Source organism: Myotis daubentonii, chromosome 13 (genome assembly GCF_963259705.1).
Source record: "Myotis daubentonii chromosome 13, mMyoDau2.1, whole genome shotgun sequence".
NCBI lineage: Eukaryota > Metazoa > Chordata > Mammalia > Chiroptera > Vespertilionidae > Myotis > Myotis daubentonii.
The window spans coordinates 16,844,409-16,867,793 of NC_081852.1; the positions used below are offsets into that span (position 1 = coordinate 16,844,409).

The following is a 23,385-nucleotide window of genomic DNA, read 5'->3' on the forward strand; positions in this document are numbered from 1 at the left end:
CTCTCCAGATCCTGGGTCCTCATCTGTCTGTGGGGATAACAACAGATCTGGTGACATTGCGGCGTTGAGTAACTTATCTGAGATCAGAATTCTAATGAGGGTCAGAGGGACCAGGGCAGGTGGCCCGAATCTGGAAGCTGGTATCCTCATGCTGTTCTCATGGGCAGAATTCTGACAGCAAGTGATCTGGATTGGAAGTCAGCAGACCTGGGCCCTGGTGTCAGTGTCATCTTAGTGCAGGCCAAAGAGGGTGAGGCCAGAGCATCCCTGCACCCCTGCCACCCCCGCTCCTGCGTTCCACACCTTGTTCTCTGTGATGAGCAGAAAGTGGCCCAGGCCATATAGACTGATGAGCATTTTAAAATGTTGCATGGGATGCGTCTGAGGATAAATTATAGTGGAATACAGATCATGATTTTGTAGTTCAAGAACACCTTTAGAAGGTGACTGTGCCCTTAAGAAATATACTAAATGCTGTGTTTAGCGTAAAATCACAATCTGGGACTGGTCTTACCTCCCAAGGTTAAAAGCATTCAGCATTTCTAAAGTGTTCTGGCAGAACATTCTTCATCGGGCCATGTGGTGTACCTGGGTTGCACTAAAGACTCATGCATTTTACCTTTATCTGCGTTCCAGAGAAAGTATCGGGGCAGCCATCTGGAATACATATTAGAATTCTCGGGGGCTTTTGATACAACTGGCTCAATGGAAAATACGGTGTTTATGAATGAGCCAATGGTAATAATGATATTAATAATAATAACAGCCCTTACCTGTATACCAGCTTATGGTTTAGAGAGCCATTCCACACATACACAATTCGATTCTAGGCTGGTCTCTATATTGAGTCACTGGGGCAAGCATTAACTTAAAAAATGCAAGTAACAAAGTGAAAATGGGAATGGACATGTGATTGACGTTTTCTGCCCGTCATGTTTACTTGAAGTGGTTTAAGGGGAGGAGAAACAAAAAGAGAAGAAACATAGCATCTGAGTCAAAACATATAAGCAAATAAAAACCTGTGCCCCAAAGAGGGAACGGAAGCCGGCGCCGTGTTAGCCAGGCGGTGTGATGGGAGGTGCGAAATAAAGGTCCGGGCGAGACCAGCGCCGCGCTCTGTTCTGTTTCTCACCCTGGGCAGGTGGCAAAGCTCAGATGCCCGAGGCAGCATGATCCTTCCTCCGCTCCTCTGGATGTCTGACAATTTGTGAATCCCTAAGGAAGCCTTTCTGGCAAGGGTCTGCCTTACCAATCTCATGCAGGCAGCATGAAGCGATCGAAAGAATAACACTTGTTTTGTATTCGTCTTACCTGGTTCGGCACAAGGGAGCGGATAGACACACATACAGAAGAAGAGACCTTCTGCGTGAAGACAGGCGGATGGCAGGGCCAGCACCAGAGCACCCTGGGAGCCGGACAGGCAGGGCCGGGACTGGAGTGAGGCATTTACCGGGACACCCAGTGTAAGGGGGCAGCATAAACCTCAGTAATTAAGATAGATGATGGTTTAATGCAATATTTTTTAAATTAAAAGGGGGGGAGTCACAATGGATAAAAAGTCAGAATTTTAAATAAAGCGAGGATAAATAGTGTTTTTAAAGCTGGGATCTAAGTACTGAATTTCACGTCAGTGGCAAGTATAACAATCAGCCCAACAGAAGACTGGCAGCTGCCGCCATTCTTATGGGCCCTTCTGCTGTGCCAGGAACGGTGCTCTGAACGCATAGGCATTTTTCTAGGTGCATTTCAGGGGGACCTGATTTGTCCTACAGTGATCACGAATCTACTTGATAATAAACCATATTAGAAAAAGAGCTCCTTTACAGGCTCCATAAATTCCATCACAGTCCATTTTGTCTTTGTTAAATGTGTGAGTCGAAAATTACTATCCCTTTTTTCCACAATGATCAATGTAGACACACAGCTCAGAAGGATCAGCATTTACTGAAAAAAAGATATTAGCATGCTTGTATCTATTAAGCCCCATTGCTTTGTAGGCTCCAGCTGATGGTTTTATTAAGTATACTGCAGGAGGGGAAAAATCAAGGATAATTATAAATTCATAAATACATAATTCATTGGCATAACGTGATTTTAAAGGGATGGATGCAGAATTATCTATTTCCTCACGAAAATAACAGAGATGTTCTGATTAAGCCCATAATCTAGTCTTTGTGAAACCCAGCCAAACTGATGGGACACATTTTCGTTTCTGAAACTACCTTTGATAAGAAATGCATTACAAACTCATCAGTTTGGCTTCCTGTTAACAAAGAGACAGCAGCCGTCTGGATCATTCTGGATTCACAGTGAAACTGCCACACCGCGTATCCTGCAATGAAAGCTGTGCAAGTTTGACAAGGGGCAGATGAATCCAGGAGTTACTGTGCCGGGGTTTAAATCTGTGCGGCAGCTGACGCTTGAAATAATCATCTATATATCGCTCTGAGCGAGCTGGGGAAAGGTTGAAGCTGTATATTTTCAACATATCTAGCCTAATGGTTAATCTGTTGTCCTGTCGGGGCTCGTGCAGGGTGGACTTGCAGCCGACACTGACAGCTTCAAGGAACTGCTCCTGGTAGATGTGGTTCGCCTGATTCTCAAAGTGCAGGGCGGGTGGCTGTAACTTAGCTGGAGATGGAAAAGGGGAAACTCGCGCTGGCTGGTGTGGCTCGGTCGGTTCGGCCTCCTCCCCTGTGCCGAAAGGTTGCTGGTTTGATTCCCAGTCAGGGCACAGGACCAGGTTGCGGCTGAATCCCTGGTAGGGGGTGTGCAGGAGGCAGCTGGTTGATATTCGCCACACACATCCACATCACTGTTTCTCTTTCTCTCTCTTTCACCCTCTCTCTCTCAAAACCAATAAAAAATATTTAAAAGGAAAGAAAGGGGGAAACTCGCCTGACTGGTTTCCCCTAATGCAAGGGCACCTGTAGGACTAATAGTAGGTTGGGTGGTAGGGGCATTCCAGTCACCAAACTACCTCTGTCCCACCCAACGTCACCAAATTTGTTCACTTAGAGTGGCTTCGTGCGTGTTTCTTTTTTGTTTGGTCATCCTGGAAGGTTGGAAAAATATGTTGTCCTTTTAGAAGACAGGGAATTAGAAAATTGTGAGAAGGTAAGTGAGGGGTCAGCAAACCTTTTCTATCAAAGGCCAGCAAATAAATATCTCAGGCTCTTTGGCCATGCAGTCTCTACTGCAACCGCTTGACTCATTGTGAAGGGAAAACAGATACAAACAATAGATAAACAAATGACTGGCCATGTCCCAATAAAACTTTATTGATAGCCACTAAATTTGAATTTTGTATAATTTTAATGCGCTATTAAATATTTTTCTTCTTAGATTTTGTCCCCCAACCATTTGAAAATGTAAAAACTACCTTGGCAGGTGTGGCTTAGTTGGTTGAGTGTCATCTTGTGCACAGAAAGGGTGCTGGTTCAATTCCGGTCAGGGCACAGGCAAGGCTTGCAGACTCGATTCCCAATAGGGGCGTGCCGGAGGCACAGCTGATCGATGTTTTGCTCTCACATTGATGTTTTACTCTGTCTCTCCCTCTCCCCTCCTCTCTCTCTCTCTTAAAAAAATAAATAACAATGTAAAAAAATTTTCACCCCACAGCCCATACAAAAACATGTTCAAGACAACAGTTTACTAATCCCTGAACTTGAGAAATATAAGAAGAAAGAAAGCAGCTTTTGGTGCCAGGGACTTGGCACATTTCATCCCTGTTCTGAAACCCTAACCCCCACAAGCACGCACTGCCCCTGCCAGGGCTACATGAAGGAGTCTGGTACTTCTTGGCCTCAAAGCCTTTACTAACTTGTTGGTGTAGGGAGTAGGCAGAGAAGGAAAGTTGAAAAGAGCCTGTTTTTATTGGACTCCTGTACGTTTTTTCCAGTTTAATTCAAAGTAACAGTTGTCTTCCATCTCCTACCTTCCCCGTCTCCAAACTCCACAGCCATAATTCAAGGAAATTTCTTGCATTGTGCATTTCAGTTGCATATTTGCTTATTCATCTCCATCTCATCTCTGAGAAGCCAACATCGAGTGGTCTTTGCGTGAGCCTTTTCTTTGCCCTTGAGCTGATGGAGACAGTCTGTTCCAAGGAAAAAAGAAAGAAAAGAGACAGGCAACCAGATGGAATTTTCTACCAAATGCTGAGCAGAACCAAGCATTGGGCAAGTTATTACAGCAGGTCAAGTTCTTAGTGAAGATATATGGGTTGAGATTCTAGATACAGGGACTTTGATGAATGTTGGACTCTGACCGAGATACATATAGAACAGGCTTATGGTCTGCGATGGGATGGAGGACTGTGAGTCTGGCATTTCCCTTTGATTCTAGAAGATTCGTTGGGCCCACAGTGTTTCTGTAGAGAACATTGCAGTGCAAGTCATGTAGATTCTGTCAACACACTTATATACTGTTTTTCTCTCTCCCATGTGGGAGCTGAATTCTTTCATTATTCTGTGTTGATGGACTCAAAGTTACACAATTCAGGTTTCCTAGGCAGTGAATAAAGCCAGAAACATACCCTGTGATTAACTTCTACACAACCTATTGTTCCTTAAAGCCTCCCTCCTCATTCTCATATTAGCTCCACAAAAGCCAGAGATGTGAAAGCTCCAACAGGCCTCCCCCTTCTCTGCCCCCTCCCCTTCCCTGCCCCTTCTTGTCCCTGCGCCTCAGCTCCCTACGGGCGGGTGGGTGCTCCTTGTGCCTGCGCCAGGGCACGTGGGTTACTTACAGATGCTTTCTGTCCTCACTGTACGTAATGGCAGGTTGTTGTTTTTTCTTTAACTTACACACTGTAGGTTTTCCAAATAAATGTATATCCTACTTCTCAGCTAGAAGCTGTAAAATCGTCCTGCCTGATAATGTATGTGATAAAGGCATTGCTCACTTGTAGGGAGTTATATATGCTCTATGTTGGAGATATTATTGTTGGCATTGCTTTTGAGAGGCAGCAACTTTCATCTTTTCATTAACTGTATTAATATTCACTGCGATCTTTTAGAAATAGCTTTTGGCTTGATCTTATCAATAACTCTGCAACGTGTTTACCAAAGTTCTTGGTGATACGTGTTCTCCCAAGGTTGTCAGAGCAGAAATGCTCCTTGCAAGGACATCACCCACATTAGTTGCCCACTGAGGCCCTGGCATAGAACTTGGCTTTCTTACCTCATTCTCGCTGTGCGTGGCTGCCCAACCTCGCTGATGGGCAGGTGCATGTCCCCCGAGGGGACTCATCCTGAAACAGCAGTCAGGTGCTCCTTCACAGGAAGTATAGGACCCAGCGCACCAAATGGGTTTCTTATTTGGCGTTTGTGTTTCTTGCTGCTAATTTTGCTCCATGGCTAAAGGACACACCCTCACCCTCTCTCTAGTCTGGTATGTATGCCAGGCAGCCAGGGTTCTGGGGTCTGTGATCGTGAGGCGGGAAATGTCCCTTCATAACACAGGCACCGTCCTGAGCTCCAGTGCCAGGGTCGCTCTAACGTGGCTGCGCTGTAAGACCTTCAGGTTACTTAGGCCAGACTCCCTGGCAGAAGTCTTAGGCGTCTGTATTAGAGGGAGGCCGGGTAAGCCTGGGAGTTATGTCTGTTGTGAGTTACAGATTGGCTGTAGTACTATGACTGGTAGGATTTTTCTTGGGGACAAAGTCTGATAAACCCACAGAAATCAAGACGCCCATTGTGCAATCTGTAGGCCAGCAGTTTTGCCCTCTCTGTACCCTCATTCACGTCCCAAAAGACTGAAAACACACACCCAATCTTCACTGATGTCCCTCATGACACAAGGATAAAGGGTGCCCCCCCCCCCTTAGGAGTGGCAAACCCACAACATTTAATGAAAGTTAGGCAGCGATATTACAACCAAGGGGCCAGCCAAGCCAGTGGTTTGAGATGAAAACCATAGTCTAACCTTACGGCTGATGACGCGGAATGTAATGATGGTTCAGTGGGCTGCGTTTTAGCAGGCTTCGGGAGAGAGGGGTCGCATCTCACTGCTGGACTAAGCTTTCCAAGTCTGTGTATGTGGAAAGGCAGAGGGGAAATCTATGGATTTGGAAATTATTGCACAAATAAGATGATCTCCTGATACATTATCCCTTCTGACACCGATGACAATAACACAGCAAAAATAATTTCCAGACGTCATTGGGGTAAAAGTAAAGAAAACTCTCAAGGTAGCTGTGAGGACGAAACTTCCATTTTCATTCAAAGCTATCATTCTGGTTCATGTTAAAACTGGTTTTCAACTTTTCCAATGAAGAACTGCACGAAGGATTAATTTCAGTTTTCTTTTCTCCTTACTGTTTGGCAGTCAAGGTGGAAGCTAGATCGCGCCACCCCAAAGACCCATTTGAGTGCAAGAACACAACCCACAATTCTCAGCTTGTGACCAAGCCAGGTGAAGGAGCCCTGGAACCCACCCCCATGCGTAGTAACTGCCCTGCACCCCTCCTGCTTCCCTTTAGCATGCTGAGCTCAATTGAAGAAAAAAGATGCACCACCATGGATTTCAGCATGCACGGAGCATGCTGGGCAGCAAAACGCCAAAGAGAAAAACCATAAAGACCAATAAATAATAATTAAAACTACCCTCCCGCCAACTCGCAGCTCGCTCAAGACTTCAGTCGGGAGCCCTGTTAGCTAGATGCCTTTTACGTTCAAGCCACTTTGCATGCCTCTTACTCTGAGTGATTCCAGTGTGAATATGACATTACTAATGACCTGCTAAGTGTGTGCAGATGTGGGTTTCTCCAGATGTGGTGATTAATAATGTAATGTGGAGATAGCCAGTCAACTCATGTTTATGGGTCGTTGGCCTTTTATTACATTTCTGAGTTTATTTGCTTTGAACTATGTCTTAACTCCAGCCAACAAACTCACCTTTAAGTCTCAGAGGGCAGCATCCCCCTAAACCCTGTGGAGGAAATGGGGAAGAAGGAAGGTGCCCCAGGCTGGAGCTGAGCAACGGGCTCATCGTATGTCGGGGCCCCAGATTATGTGGGAAAGCTGAAAGGTGAAATCATTGCCTGTTTGACTCAAAGGGCCCACAAAGGCATCCGTGAACCTTGATACACTGTTTGCAAGTTGGCTAGGCCAATAAAGAGAGGGATTTCTTTTTTTAAAAAAATCTAGTAAAATATATGATCATTTTGAACTAAGCCCAGAGTTCTGGCCAGTGTTTCTGGAAGATGTTGCCTTGCTTTTTGCTTGAAAACAGAATGACGATGAACAGTCGAGCAAAATGTCATTACAGATGTTCGACTCTGCATTCAGGCTGTTGGGATTACCACCACGTCCTCAATCAATTCCCAGAACGTTGTCTGGAGGTTATGTCATCGAAATAATGAACCCTCTTTAGTCAAGTATAAGCAAACATGTTAAAACATCGTTGTAACTTTAAATTAAAGTCTAGCGCCAGCCGAGGGATCCTAGCCTCATTAGACCTGCCTGACATTTTTCTAGCACGGAGTCTCCCCGACTGTAAAGCTGTTGGGTGCAGTGCCCGTTAGACGGGCGGGCGCTGGGAAGTTACGGCGGCACATTAAGTGTTATACTTAGGGATGTGCAGAAACAAGCCCTCGGCTTTTATGAGGACGCGGAGACTGGAGGGAGTTCAGCTCCTATAAAAATTCCACTTGGATTCCTCAACTTGTTTGTGTTTTAAAGGAGCTGGTAACTCAGGTTCCTTTAACAGATTGTATCTTCATGAGGCTTCCCCAGCTTGAAGCGGTGAGAGCCGGAGGCCGAGGCGTCCGGTAATGAGCCACAAAGCAGGCTCACCAGGAACCTGTGAATGTGTGTCGGCATGAGGTCAATTCATGTGCCTTTCTTGAAAGTATGTAAATTTCAGTCTCCCTTTTAATCCAGTTTTTATTCCTCTCATGTAGTCACCGGAGCCATGAAGTGGAAATTTTATTTTATAGCTTGCCTGAAAGTTTTCCTAGATTTGCTTTCTTTAAATATGCAGAAATCGGCGGTCAAGGATAATAATTAAATATGGTTTATACTCTACTTACGAGAAAGAAGGGATCACTGCTTCTCTTGTGGGAACTAAGCCATCGGTAATAGTCTCCATCGCACAGTGTTCATGTTTAAGCTGGGGACCTGTCCCCGTCTCTGCAGGGAGCAGATCTGCATTGCCAGGCCGTGAGTGCAGGAGGAAACCTTTGAACACGGGTTGCATTGAAGAGAACAAATCCCACTTTAAATGCAGTCTGATTATGATGGATGATCGTTCTGACTTGCAATGAAAATAAATAGTTTCCTTGCATAGAAGGAGGCATAGCTTTAGCAGCAGAACGAGGTGTCTCCCTGGAGCTGGCTAACAGGTATCAACTTGCAAGTCTTCCTTCCATCTGAACATCCCTGCAGGTAAACAGACAGCAACAAGGCGCAAGGAGAACCAGCTCTTAACCAAAGAGGGCTCTTTATTGTGGACCGAGTGCAACTGGGAAGACAAGCACTAAGCAAAAGAATCCAACAGCCATGCAGCGAGTGTGGCTTCTGTTCAGGTCTTAACTACTATGGACAAAATCATGGCAACATTTGGCGGCTTTGAGTTAAGTTAGCCAGAGTGGACTAGGTCCAAGAGCCTTTTGGATATTTCATTCTAACCCTTGAAAGGTTCATGTGATAGTGAAGAAAAGAACTTTCATCCCCACGAGTCCCACGGCCACGTACACACGTTACTTAGTCTGGCATGCTACTCAACTAACCTAGGCCCGCTGTAAGTGGTCCACATTAAAGGGTGACCTTGCATTACCAGTGGAGTCAGTGTAAGACTTTCTGCCCCATTCTAAGTGCAGAAGTGTGCGCATGTGAGCGCGCGCACGCACACACACACACACACACACACACACACACACTCTCTCTCTCAATCTCAGTCTCCTTGCCTTTCTGCCCCATTATTGCCTGGGATGCCCAGCCCTGTCCTGTGAAAGCAAGATGAATTCAGGTCAAGCTCAGAGTGCCTGTTTGCTCGCTGAGAGATGCATATCAACCCTAAGTGATTTTTTCTATACCATTTATGTGGCTGGTATTTATTTCCTTTAATCTTTTAAGTGCTGTTTAGTCTCGGTGTGATTTGCTGTGGATACTCATTTCCGATAAGATGCGATATCCTCCTAGGCACATAGTTCCAGCCTGGAGCTCTAAGTGACTGATACGGTCGCGGCCTGAGCACGGGCCTCGGGGGGATGGGGAGGGCGGCAGAGCGAGTGGGCTGTGGGCATTTACAGGTGCTTCCTTGCCTTTGTTTCTTCTGGAGTAGCTCTCAATTTGAACCACGTTCTTATTCCCTTACCCTGTGTCAGCCAGAATTTAGACCACCTTAGACTGGCAGTGGAAGGGGGGTGGGGTGCCAAGTGCGATACCCTGAAGCAGGTTCAGAAGGTAGTTAGTTGGATGACTGTCATCCCTTTGGAACCCTGTATCATAACACACTACACTTACTCAGGGTCTTCAGGGAAGTGCCATAGAATGCAGGTGCTGAGATGAGTCTTTCTGGACAAGATCAAGTAGCTGAGGTGATGGTTTCTTTCCAACCCATGACTTGGACACCATTAACAAACGTCAAGCATCTTCCGATGTCATCACTGCTAATATTTCTCTTCTTAGCTTTAAGGTCACTGCTGTGCACTCTGGGTTTCGGGGTGCTTCCTCCCCCTCTGTGTTGCAGTCAACTATGCGAACCCGAGGAGCCTACCTTTCCTTCTTGCCATTACAGCTGTAGCCTGGATTGTGGGGGTGCGGAGAGGGGGACTAGAATTTTCCCGCTGATGCCCTCGGGGGACAGGCTGGGTGTGCATCTGCTAATTTATCAAGCAACTCTCTTAAAAGAAGCATGGTGCAGGCTGATGCCTCTGCAAAGCTTGTGAGTGGGTGTCTTTGGGCAAAGGCAGTGGCGCGTGCTGTGCTGTGTGTGAGCGAAGCTTCACATTGCTTAGCGCCCTGTGTAGCTTAGACATTCGGGAAACAGCCTTTGGTTCCCAACCCCCTGTGCTGCCCTCCTTCCCTGCCCCTCACCAGGTCATCAGAGATATCATTCAATGGCAACCTCCTCCTTCGTTTGGGGGCTCTTCTCCTGCCCGGTTCTCCAACCTTGCAGTCCTGTCCAACTGTCCTGATAAAGTAGGAAAGGGTCCCACGTGTGCAGCCCCCTTTGGGGGAGGTGGAGGGACCAGGGCTGAGTGGGCTGCGGATTCCTGAGTCAGCACGCGCCCACGTCCCCAGTCCTGAGTGACTGAGACTTTGGCTGCGAAGGCCTCCAATCCTAGCCTCTCCCCAGGCTCTTCCTGGGGCGCAGGGATCAGGGACCAGGGAAGGGGGTGCCTTTGCAGAAGCAGAAGTCGCTGGCAGCTAGGGTGCTGCTATTTCCAAACAACTTGATTTCTGATTTTGGTTACGAGAAAACCCATTCGATTACCCAGCAAAGCCAAGTAACCAAAATGAGCTCTTGAGAGTAACGATTGCGTGTCCCCATCTATAGCACCATATTTTGTATGCGGATAAATCTCGCCTTCCTTTCTTTTTTTAGGGCAGGGTGCGTACACATTGTTGTAGTCTGTTTCAAGTGCATGTTCAAACGCTGGAGTGTAAAGAGGGGGCTTTTGCCTCCTCTGAGCCGGCTTCTCGGACTAACACATGGGTCTTTGTCACTGGGTCCAAAAGGCAGCCCTGAGCTCCTAGTGCGTGACTGAGCTGTGCGTGTGTGTCCTTTGATATCTTGCTGTGTTGCGCAGTCTGCCCTCACTCACCCTGTCCATAATCTCATGAGCTGCCTGTATTTCCAGTTGAAGATGAGCAGCCCTCGACGCTGTCACCCAAAAAAAAGCAGCGGAATGGAGGCATGCGGAACTCCCCCGGCTCCTCGCCCAAGCTGATGAGGTAAGGAGAGGGGCCCCAGGCCTGGGGGTCCCCTCTAGCTCCTCCCCTCCCTTCATCACCCCCTCCCCACCAGCCCCAGCCCAGTGCCACCCTTCCCAGCTGGCAGGAGTCTGGGAGGGATGGGGTCTTCCATGGCTTCTCAAAGGCTGGAGTATTTATTCCGTCAGCTTGTCAGCAGTTAATGATAGAGCTGAAAAAACGCTGTCATGAAAAACAGTTGCGAAAGCTGTTTGAAAAATACACAGGCTTTAAAGGCGGAGCTGTCATCCTGTCCTGTCCCCGTGTCGCTCCTAACCAGCAGTGGCACTAATGACGGTGGCAGCCAATCCGGGAACGCGTGGGCCAGCGCGCCTCCGGCTAGTCTTTCTGCTGGGGGCCCTGTGAGGACTGCTGTCTGTACTGAGGGCCATATGTGCGATGTATCCTCACAATCAAAAAGGAACCTGAAGATTACCCCCCTTTCATCCTGTCGCCTGAAATCAAATTTCTGTTAATTGATTTTGACTGATAAAAAAGTCCAATAATCTGTGGACTTGCCAAAGCAAAGTTCAAAAGTAATCCTGTTCTGCTCTGACCGAAAGCAGTATTAATTATGAAATACAGTGTGTGCTTTCTCTCTCTCTCTTCTTCTCTCTCTCCTTCTCTCCTCTCCTTCTCTCCCTCTCTCCCTCCCTCTCCTCCTTCCCTTCCTCTCTCTGCCCTCCCCTCCTCTCCCCTCCCTTTCCTCCCCTCCCTTTCCTCCCCTCCCCTCCCCTCCCCTCCCCTCCCCTCTCCTCCCCTTCCCTTCCCTTCCCTTCCCTTCATACTGTTTTCATATGCTATCTTTCTATCTTGATTATGGAAATAGAAAGTGAAACCAAATTTCAGCCTGTTCCTCTTCTTGGCCTCTTTATCTCTTATCTTCCCTTTTTTGTCTTCAATTCATCTGCCAATCTCAGTGCATATTCTCTACAATGCCCTCCCTCCCTAGCATCTCCGAGCGGCAGGGGTGGTCTCATACTGGCACTGCTCTCCCTAAGAGGTCACGTCATGGAAACACCCACCATTGCTAAGTTACTTTCTTCTTTTCATTTGCCTTGATCACTCTTCTCACTTTGATTATTGGACTCTGATGGTGATTTTTCTCTCCTTCCCCCGTATCCACCACATTCACATCTTCCTGGTCCTCCCCGAGCACCTTTCTGGGACAGAGGTGGGCAGTCTCCTCCGTGCCCTTGAGGACACAAGGCCCCGTGGAGGACTCACCAGCCTCATGTCCTTCCCATTGCGACCATCTCTTCCTGTGAGATGTTTCCTAACTAGTCCTCTGCCTTCCCCTCCGCTCAGCCTTGCCGGGGTCTCACTGATGTACATGCTTGTTTGCCGTATATGAGGAGGAATGACATGTGCCAACCGCCAAGCTTCTCATTGTGAAGCCAGATGTCCTGCTAGCATTCATTTCCTAGTCTCTCACCTGTAGGTAATCGCCTTATCTAATGCTAACAGTTTTGTCCGTTGAAAGTAGAGAAGAGCCCAGGCGTTTTTCTTTTGCCTAAATTTAGAGAAGCAAATAATAAATAAATAAAGAGAAGTGTCTGAAAAATCTGAAACCTTTGGAGCCAAATTCCCTGTCCCTGTTTGCTATGTAAAGGACGGCTTATTTCTTTGATCTTGAGTAATAATAATTCTGAGGAGTTATACTGTTTTCATATGCTTCAAAGCTGTGTCAAAGTTTTGCTGCTTAAGGGTCCTTCTTTATTCTGCTGGCTCTTGGGTGCCGAGATGACAGGTCCTCTGTACGGCGTGGAAGCTTTTTTAAGTCGTAGCCTTCAGCAAAACATCAAATTACCAAATCCAGGGTAACATTCTTCTACACAAATGCCTTTCCTGTAGATATATTATACCATATATATTAAATACTTTAGTGTTCCACGCTACATTTTATGTGCAATAGAAAGTGATGGTTGGAGGTAGCCTGGAGGGGACTTTTTTTTCCACCAGCAGAAAAAGCCAGCGTATACCGTATCAAGTATGGTTTTTACAGGACTTTCTGCCCGAAGGCCTTTGTAAATAAGTAATGATCAACAGATTGGCTGTGGGTTTTTGAAAAGCATGCCTATGTCAGTTTGCATGATGGGGGAGAATTTTCAAAGTGGGGCTTGCTTTCATTGCCTGTCAGCGAGGGGCCGAGGGAGGCCGTCATCCCGGGCCGGCGCTGTCTGTTCCACGGTGCATCGGGGCTGCTCAGTGTGGTCAGGCCTGAGCTGAGACTCGCCATGGTTCAGAGCTCACGTTTCTGGTGGTGGTGCCCGTGGGCTGCTGTGATGGCCAGGCCTCCTGTTACCCCATGCTGTTTCCCACCGCTCAGGGCCTCAGTCCTGGCTCAGCTGGGATGCGCTGTCCCCTGCTGAGCCAGAAAGTCTCAGACTGCTGAGTGCCAGGTGCTCCCCAGACCCTGCTGTGGGAGCAAGGACAGGTGCTAACCCCGCTCCATTTCCCGTCACTCCGTGTGCATGGAGACCACGGGCTCGCCCGGCTTGGAGTACCTGGCCCTGGCGATGAGGCTGCCAGGGCCTGTTGTTGCTACATCCCTCTTGTTGATGGAGAGAAACAGAGGGGCTCGTGCAGCACCTTGTGGCTTTGCCAGTCCATCCCCCGACGCCCCAATCTCCAAACTCTCCCTTTCTACTTTACAAAAGACAGGACTTCCAGGTCCTGTTCCTTATGATCCTGAAAAACCCACTCAGGAAGCTAAGGACGCAATGAAGTGGGCTTTTCGACACGCGTTTGGGGCTTGCCGTCTGAGCAGAAGCACTCTGTGCGTGTGGGCAGGTTTCAGGGGCCGAGGGGCCAGCACAGCAGTAGCTCCAAGAGAAGCGGGAGAGTCCAGACGGGCGAGGGTGGGATTTAATTCGCCACCGTGGCTCCTGCAAATAAAACAGGCTTCCACCGAGGGCTCCCTGCAAACCTCCACCGGCTGCACCACGGCTGGGCCTCCACTAATGGGTCTCCGTCTCCTTTTGTCCTGGTATCAGGCTCACCCTGATTTTTAAGGGTCACATCGCTCTGCGCCATCATTAGGTGAACAGCCTCGTTTGTGTGTCTGGATCAGACAGTATGTTTTTGAGCCATCCTGACAGAAACAACTCGCACAGTCAGACTGAGCCAAACGGCCAATGTCTGTGCTCCCAGCCAGGAGTCCCTGTGTCATCACAGGCGACCTGTGGCTTCACAGCCCCCGGGGGAGAGGGTCTTAGAGGTTGCCAGGACCCTGGCACTCTCCGTCCTTGCTGGTCTCTCAGCGTGGACGGCTTTTCGGAGCTGCTCCTGGCTTTCCTGCACACCCAGCATCCACCGCCCAGGCCTCCTCGCTGGTGGGCTGTGCCTTGTAAGATAGCTGGGATTCCTCCATTGTAAGGCCTTCCGGGCAAGAACTTTGTCTCTAAATAGCTAAGTCAAGGGCTCTGAATTTGGGGGTCTCACAAGCCCCACTGAACAGCCAATGAAAACTCTCCAGCGGGTCTCCTCAGGGAGAAAGAAGGGGCGCTGGGCACCATTTTGCCTACAGCTGCAGCGGCTTCACGGATTCCCGACACCCGTGCCCAGGTTACAGCCACACGCAGTTCCCGGTCATTACTTCTCGGATGCTGCATGGCTGCTGAGAATGCTTCCCCGTGGGCGGACCGCACGGAGGCCCTGCCTGGGCTCTCACTTCCTCTCCTCAGATGGAGCCCACCAACGCTGCGCATTCCGGCCGGCTGCTTCTCTCCTTTTCTCAGATGCGTTTCCATGCAGCCGGTGCTTAGTGAAAGCCTGGGGCATTCAGGTGCGTGGGAGATCTGTGAGGTGGAAAGTAACATGGATTAGGGTAGGTGTCCATCTGCAAATGCTAGTTTCATGTAGGAGACAGACAAGCCGATACAGCAAAATAGAGGAGGAGCAGTTTGGATAGCTACCGGCATGGGCCCCAAGGACAGAGAGCTGGGCATGGGCCCCGAGGACAGAGAGCTGACGTCACCTCCGGGCCTGTGTGTGTGTGTGTGTGTGTGTGTGTGTGAAGGTTCCATTTACCCTGGTCCTGACCGAGGAGGAGAACTCTCTATTGATGATATTACCTACCCTGTGCATTGCTTACTCGGTGCCACGCATCCTTCCAAGAGCACCATGCCTGTGAACTCGCTGACTCCCAACTACAGCTCCAGGGGGAGGAATTACTCCCCCAACCCCCACCCCTTTATAGATAGAGAAGCTGAGTCACAGCTGTAAATTCTAGTAAAATCCAGTAAATCTTAGCTAATGAGGAAGAGTTGAACCCATATTATTACTTCCAAGTCCACATTACTAACTCCTTCACTATTGGTCCCAATAGAGGGTAGAGGGGAAGTGGTCCGGCCATAGGAAGTGGCTTAGTGAACCCTGGAGCAAGGAGTCCTATGAGAAGAGCCTGGCACTCACTCCCATCGTAGGTGCTGGGGAACGCTCACAGGTGTTTGAGGCGGCAGAGCCCTAGCTTGTGTTTGGGAGTCACTGGTGGCCTCCCAAAGAGACCACAGAGACACACGGTACATGAATACAGAGATGTGAAGGGAAGGCCCAGCCCACCCAGCCTCTGCCAAGGTCCTTGGGGTGCCAAACCACACAGGGCTTGCTGCAGAACAGTGGGCTGGAAGCGGCTACGCGGTCTTCCCAAGGACCCACATAACGTGAGCAGCCCTGACGTCAGCTCACGCTACTCCCACTTCCCCAGGAGCTAGGGAATTTTGAGGAAGATCGAGGAGCCCGGGCTGTGAGGATTTGTGCACCATGGGTTGGCCAAAGTCAAAGTCCCCAGCCGGGCCAGTAAGGATAATGGATGACACCAAAAAAACAGAAAAATTGAATACTGTGAGGGAGCTTCATGTCATGAGACTGAGAAAATATTAGACATTTGTTTCCTGAATGGAAGGAGAACTGTGGTTTGAGGGAAACAGATCACCCTCTCGGGCATTTACTGATCATTAAGTGAAATAAACTCATCTGCTTGCTAAGTCCCATTCTGTCTCCTTTAACTCTTACCTTCCATGGGGTCTCTGTTAGGACTGGCAGCTTGACCGGTTCAGTAAGAGAAGATGGCAGAGTGGCCTGAGCCCAGCCAGAGTTGGGGGCAGGATACAGAAGGAGTGCAGGGACAGTGTGGCTAAGTAAATGTACCTCTTAATGCAGAAACAAACAGGAAGTCAACAGCCCCCCATGAGGACGTGTCAGTCCCCCCAGATGTCTCCCCAACACAAAGGTAGTAATTCCCTTTTCCCTCGGAGAATGGTGGCTGCCTAATAAGAGGTGACGCATGAGGTGGCCATAGTTCTTGATTGTTTACCTGTTAGGCAGAAAAAAAAATGTAATGAGGGTGAAAAGGACTCTAGTTTTGGCAGAGGGGCTAGAGCAGCCGTGGGCAAACTACGGCCCGCGGGCCGGATCCGGCCCGTTTGAAATGAATAAAACTAAAAAAAAAAAAAAAGACCGTACCCTTTTATGTAATGATGTTTACTTTGAATTTATATTAGTTCACACAAACACTCCATCCATGCTTTTGTTCCGGCCCTCCGGTCCAGTTTAAGAACCCATTGTGGCCCTCGAGTCAAAAAGTTTGCCCACCCCTGGGCTAGAGCCTGGCCTGGAGGTGTTTTCAAGGTGACTCCAGAGATGGTCATCTGGCGGAAGATGAGGGCAGGGAAGCCACCACTCAGGAGAGATGATGAAGGAGGATCCTTGCAACATAGTAGCAAATACTATACACCCACAACCAAAATACACCCAGAATGACACATTTATATTGCTGAAAACCCAATATCAGCCCTTTTGAGGTGACACCTGAGACCTTCTCCGGTCTCCTGGGGCCAGCACAACCAGAGACTCTGGAACATTCCATTCGCAGACTCAGTTACTAAGTGCTCCTCGGTGGAGCGAAAAAAGAGAGGGGGAGGAAACAAAAATACTGCATTTTACAGGAACTAATGTTTTATTTGCTTTTTATGTTTATTTTCTGATTAGCTCATTTATATGGAGGTCAGCTAGAGAGAGTCATTTGTGCGGTATCCTGGGTAGGGATCCCCATCAAGTGTTGACACAAGCTTTCAAGTTCTAGAGAGTCACAGGGTAGGCCACCTGGAGGTGCTTTGGTCACCAGTCCTATCATTTGCATGTGAGTAGAAGAGTCAGGACGAAAGTGAGGTATACGTGGCTCCTTCTTAAATTGTGCACTAGGCCCTCGCTTGCTTCACTCGAGCCCTGGCCTTGCTGAATAGAAGCATGGACTTCCGGTCTGCATATTGCCAACAGTGGCCAACTTTGGTAGGATTGACTCACCACATAGCTTCTCCGTCTGGGCAAAGCTTTATAGCAATGGCTCTCAAGCTTGAGCATGTGTCGGGATCATCTAGAGCAGTGGTTCTCAACCTTCCTAATGCCGTGACCCTTTAATACAGTTTCTCATGTTGTGGTGACCCCCAACCATAAAATTATTTTCGTTGCTACTTCATAACTGTAATTTTGCTACTGTTATGAATCATCATGTAAATATCTGATATGCAGGATGTATTTTCAGTGTTACAAACTGAACATAATTAAAACATAGTGATTAATCACAAAAACAATATGTAATTATATATGTGTTTTCCGATGGTCTTAGGCGACCCCTGTGAAAGGGTCGTTCGACCCTCAAAGGGGTTGCGACCCACAGGTTGGCGACCCACAGGTTGAGAACCGCTGATCTAGAGCACCTTGTCAAAGCAGAGCTTCATCCAATCAGTCTGGGCTTGGCCAGGGAATTGGCATTTCTCTCAAGCTCCCAAGCGACGCTGATGCGGCTGGTGTGGGGAGACACTTCGAGAACCACTGCTTAACTGAGTCAGGACAGTGAGAGCAGCCTGCAGCGACAGGGGCCTCCTCCCAGGAGTGTCCAGACTCGGCACTGGAGCACTAAATAGTTGCTTAATTAAGAACACCTGTCTTGACCACCGATGGACATCAGACTCAAGTCCTCCCTGCTGACAGTCACAGCCGCTGGCTCCAGGCACACTCCAGGCAGCCTGACTTGTTACAGACACTACAGAGTCTCTCTTCAGATCTCGATGCCCTAGTTCATATACAGTCCCTGTAAAGGGAAAAATAGTGCCAGATCCTTGTTGTTCTCAAAAAGAATTGTCGCAAGATATCAAAGGGAGCTCATGGGGCACATTTTCTGATCTCCATAAAAGGCCAGATGAGTTTCCATTGACTCGTTAAAAAGTGTTCAGAGACTAGAAATTATTTATTAGCTCCTCTTGGTCGTTGGTTGTTTATTGAGCATCTACTGTGTTCTCTGCTGGGCTCTGGAAATACATCAAAGAGTGAAATAGGAGTTTGCTGCCTTCAGTGGGGGCACCACCTACTGGGTGAGGCTGATATGCAAAGATTATCCCTGGAAAAGGGTGGCTCACTCTTTTAGGAGCTACAGGAAGGGAGAGACAACTAGGAGGGCAGCTTCAGGCAGAACATTTGAAGCAAATTTTGAGGCCTCAGAAATGTCCTTATAGTGCCTAATATAATACATACGCAGTAAAACTATTAGTATTTGCGCCTGGCTGGCGTGGCTCAGTGGTTGAGCATGGACCTATGAACCTGGAGGTCACAGTTCGATTCCTTGTCGGGGCACATGCCCAGGTTGCAGGCTCGATCCCCAGTGGGGGCATGCAGGAGGCGGCCAATCATTGATTCTCTCACATCATTGTTGTTTCTATCTCTCTCCCTCTCCCTTCCTCTCCAAAAAAAAAAAAAAAAAATATTTAAAACAAACAAAAAACAAAACCTGGTATTTGCCACTTGGTGAAAAGCCTGTAGATGGATGAGAAACTTGCCCTTTTCTTAAGCCTGCATTTTCCAGGGAGACCACAGCGTGGGCCTCAGTCTACATGGGGTGCTAGTGATGACAGCAGTGGTCTTTTGTGAGGAGAAATGAGGTCCAGAAACTCAAGCGAGGCAAAGAATACAATTTTAAAACAATCTGGTTGTTTTTCTATTTCATAACTTTCTGTTTGCTTGATTTCTTTTACTTTAATGTAAACTTCTGAAATCCAGCGTGGAACTCACTGCCACGGAAAAAAACTGGGCTTTGCTGTATTTGCCTGTAAGGGGAATTTTAAAATATAACAGCCCCCTCACAGCAGGTTTTCTAGGAAAGGGATTTGTGGTTTTGCTTTAGGCTGTTGTCTTCAAGGCAAGCTTCCTGGGTTTCTGCTGTAGCCGGGCATTTAGTTCACTCCCAGAGATGCATTGATGGCAAGTGGCATTCCTTGTTCTGCAAAACCTCAACACAGTAATCTCTTCTTCTTTATTTGAAGTCAGGCGTGCTTAATTTTATTACTTATTTATTTGCTTAATTTTAGCTGTGGCCTTTGAACCTGTGAGCTAAGATTCAAGTATAGATATGAAACAGTTAAGGTCCTGGGGCTCCTTATTTGCTATAAAAACGTGGCATTCCTGAAAGGGAGCCTCCAGACGTTGGGACAGGCAAAAGCTCCCCATTCCTGACTGATGATTGAGGCTCCCCTGAGCACAGCATCCTGACAAGGGCTCATGGGGCCGTCCCCACCCATTATTCATGCCAGCTGTGCGTTTCATAAATTCTCATGGTGCCGGTCTCCCCGTCTTTGCAGCTTAGGGCACAGTGGCCTGGGACACTGCAAAGGTCCAGCCTCCTGCAAGCAGGAGGGGCGGGATGGGGGCACACTGGCTTTCAGTCGGGAGACCTCTCAATCCAAAGCTTTGCCTTTCCGCCCACTCACTCCCTGTGTCACCTTAGCTATGATACTTACCCACTGTTTCTCACGCATACAAATGTTCATGAAGGGACTTTACTGGTATAATCCTCAAACTGCATCCATTAAGTAATGACAGTGATTGATGCTCCCATTTCACAGGTGAAGAAACTGAGGCAGGGCACACTGTAGCGAGTAGGAGATGAGCCAAGACTGGAAGACAGACATTTTGGTGCTGGAGCCATTATGCTATATGGTCACTGAGGAAATAAGTATTTTCCTGTCCTCCAGGGTATCTATCCCCAAACCACTCCGTTTGGAGAGAGACTCTTGGTTCTACTGAACAAATAAACTGGCAGGAGTCTGGGCTTCCTCTTCTTGTTGAGTTGGGCTCTCGTCGGTATTGCTCCTCAAATTAAATTCGGGTGTAAGTTAAAGACCAGAGAGAAGTTCCCACTCGGGTAGAGTAGATCTAAGTGTGTATGTACGGTGGGGATGGTGGTGAGGACAAGGGCACCGGCCCAAGCTCTTTGAATAAGATATTGTGTATATTTGGTATAGTTCCATTCATAAACTGATGATAGGATGTTCTTCTCCCTTAACTGAACAGGTGAGCTAAGGTGCAAGACGGGCCTCCAGAGCTGTCAGTGGGGTGATGCTGGACACATTGGGCCTATTCTTCTTCCAGCTGAGCTACTGTATGAGTTTCCTAGGGCTGCCATAGCGAAGTATCACAGACTGGGGACCACAACAGAAAATATTTTCTCTCGGTTCTGGAATGTGGAAGTCCTCGGTGGAGATGTTGGCTGTGTTGGTTCCTTCAGGCCATGGACAAAGGATCTGTACCAGGTTGCTCTCCTTGGCTCATAGTCTCTTATCGCCAGGTCTTCAAATTGTCTTCCCTTTGTAGGTGTCTGTGTCAGAATTTCCTCTTCTTACAAGGACACCAGTTATATTGGATTCAGACCAACCCTAATGACCTCCTTTTAATTGAATTACCTCTTTAAAGACCACACCTCAAAATGCCGTCACATTCTGAGGTGCTGGGGTTAGGAATTCAACATACAGACTTTGTGGGGGAAGCAATGCAGCCCTTAACAATTCAGCCCTATACAGCAGCATGGAGCATCTATTACCCTAAAATAAGGCACACACATTGGCCAAGTAGTAAGTAACCGATGAGACATGAGTTCATTCGGATGCATTACAGGGGAGTTGGGATTACCTTGTGAGTTGAGAAAATACGTAAAATAATTAGGATGTGAAAGGCAGTGTCTCTTCCTGGTTCTGGGTTCCATCCAGCTAAGTGTTCATTACGGGGTTGTCTGAGAGCCTGTGGAAGTCGTTCTCTTTGTCATTTTGTTAACCCATGGTGCTGGATGCTCGGTTCAGGGACGCTTATGTTGGTCCTCTTTTCCATGTGCAACAAACTCCCTGTTCCTCTCCTGGCCCTGACCTTGGCAATGTTGGCTGTGCTCAGTGGCAAATGTGTGGACTTGCTTCTATTGATACACTTCCAAAACCTCAATTTAGATATAGAAGTTCCCTGGACAACTGATTCTTCAGTCTTCACCAATGTCAGAGCTCCTTTCCCAGCATAAGCCAACGTAAAAACACTTGAAATCGCTATGGGAAAGACATGGTAAAGAAATTTATTCTGTCTGGACCAAAGTAGTTCAGCATCTCGTGGTGCTGGAATGAACCACGCTCCAAGCTTCCTCCCAGCTGTGGAATTCTGTGAGTGAGGACCAGCTCTAGCCTTAATGGCACCATGACAGTTGTCAGTCTTCCACGTTCTTAGTGCTCATCTTTACTCCAGCAACTTTCCTTCGCTTGCTCAATGCCCGATAGTGGTTCAATATTTCAGAATCCTCCTAGCCACCTCTTTCCCTAGCGAGAGCACACTGCTTCACACCTTTAAGGTCTTCTGGGCTTACCCGACATCTGTCATAAAACACTCTATATCCCAGCTGCTCTGGAATGTCTCAAGTGGTGAGAAACCCACTGCCTTGGGAAGCATCTCATTTCACTTTTGAAAAAGCTTCAATTTTTATAATAGTTCTCCTTTTTGGAAACTTGGTCTTTGTTCTACCTTCATACCATGCAATCAATGTTCCTCGTCTGCTCTGAGTCAGTCATACTCAGTCAGTTGATCCATCTCCCACTGGATTGTCATGCATATGTGGGGACAGCTAGTGTACCTGGCCCGAGTCCTCTATACCCCAGGTTAGGTGATACCATAGCTGACATCTGCCACCATGGTTTTAGGTGCCATTTTTTTTTAAAAAAATTAGGCCTCAATTCTCTGAGATGGTCTTAATGGCTACTAATGGATCAACAATTAAAATACGCTGAGATTCCTCCCACCTTTCAGGGCTTAGATCAAATGTTACCTTTCCCATGAAGCCTTCCTTAATGTTATGCAAATGCCAGGCAATTAACAGCTTTGTTCTTCGACAAATGAGAACATACCACCTGTACATTGCTTTGCTATGACACTTACCACAGTGTGTCACACTATTGATTAGCATTTTCTCTGTCTGTTATGTACAACCTTGTCTTTGATGAGGGACTGTGTCCTGCCCATTACAGTGTCTCAGATTCCTGGCTCAGAACAGGGGATTTATGTTTATTGGTTGCTTTGCTGAATCAAGAAACCAAAGTTCAGATTCCAGGTGCCATGGCTGGTGAGAAAATGAAATGCATTTGTTCTGGGAGGTTTTTGGTGGTTCTCAGATCTGACCCTTTGAGGACAATTCTGGATGCTTATCCTTAAATGAGCTAGGCCAGCTGAAAGACGTGTAGGGAGACAGGGTGTAGCATGGCACTCCGCTGAGACCTCCCAGGTGCTTCTGGGTGTCCCAGTGCCATCAGCTTGCAGCCCTGGTGTCACATTATACCTGCTGTCCCCAAACCCTCCTCATCCAGTTAGTGAGTCTTGTCATTAAAAGCTGCCTTTTCCCCTCTCATTGAGGAGTAATTGATCATGAGGCTTGTTTATTTACTTTTCTAAGATGGGGGTTGGAGGCCAGTGTTACCAAGGAATGATTTCTTCCCAGAAAGAAAAAGAACCAAGATGTGTGTCCTCTCTCCGAAAACACATATTGTCTAAAAGGAATTTTGGTCAGCTTGCTATCTCATTGGCTTGCTTGCTGGGTATCTATTAATCCCTGAGTGCACTGGGGGCGGGTCTTAGACTTTCCTGAGATAATCTTCCTTCTCCAACCAGTAAACAGGACTCTTTATGTTCAAGTCAACTTTATTAAGACCCTCTTGCACAAGTTCATTCTGCTCATTTTCTCAAGCCTTTCCTCTGTGGTGGTCTCTGCCCATCTGCTTGTCCAAGAGAGTGGATAAATATAGAACAATTACACATTCTTCAAGGACAAAAAATTCTAACTTTGCTCTTGCCCTAATCTGACACCAGTTTTTATCAGAAACTGCCTTTTTATTTAATCATTTTTGACTGTGTTCAGTATCTGAAAGGCGGCCTGGTGGTTTACAACATCTCAAGACCTCTCAAATACCCAGCCACTGAGATGCTATTCCAAGGGGGATGTTCTTCTCCATTAGGACCCGGCATGACAGTTCCTATCATAATTTAGTATGTTTGTTGGAGATAACTGTGCAGGGTTGCTTCACATGGTTTGTGTCATTCAGCACAGCCTGGAAACTAATTCTCAGGAATAAATAAAGACAGAGCTTTCCCATCCTAAGTTGGGTGGGAG

At 47.6% G+C, this 23,385-nt stretch overlaps 1 protein-coding gene across 20 annotated transcripts in view; it reads left to right on the forward strand.

Annotated features, from left to right (window-relative positions):
• KCNMA1 (potassium calcium-activated channel subfamily M alpha 1) overlaps nucleotides 1-23,385 on the forward strand; it is a 704,741-nt gene that overhangs the window by 605,238 nt on the left and 76,118 nt on the right. For 15 of the 20 annotated variants that reach the window (XM_059662282.1, XM_059662260.1, XM_059662261.1 and 12 more), the window contains one exon: nucleotides 10,811-10,904. In XM_059662282.1, the coding sequence (XP_059518265.1) occupies nucleotides 10,811-10,904 (94 nt within the window). Of the gene's footprint in view, nucleotides 1-6,330; nucleotides 6,418-10,810; nucleotides 10,905-23,385 lie in introns of those variants that run through there. The other 5 variants (XM_059662265.1, XM_059662268.1, XM_059662269.1 and 2 more) reach the window with 2 other exon arrangements.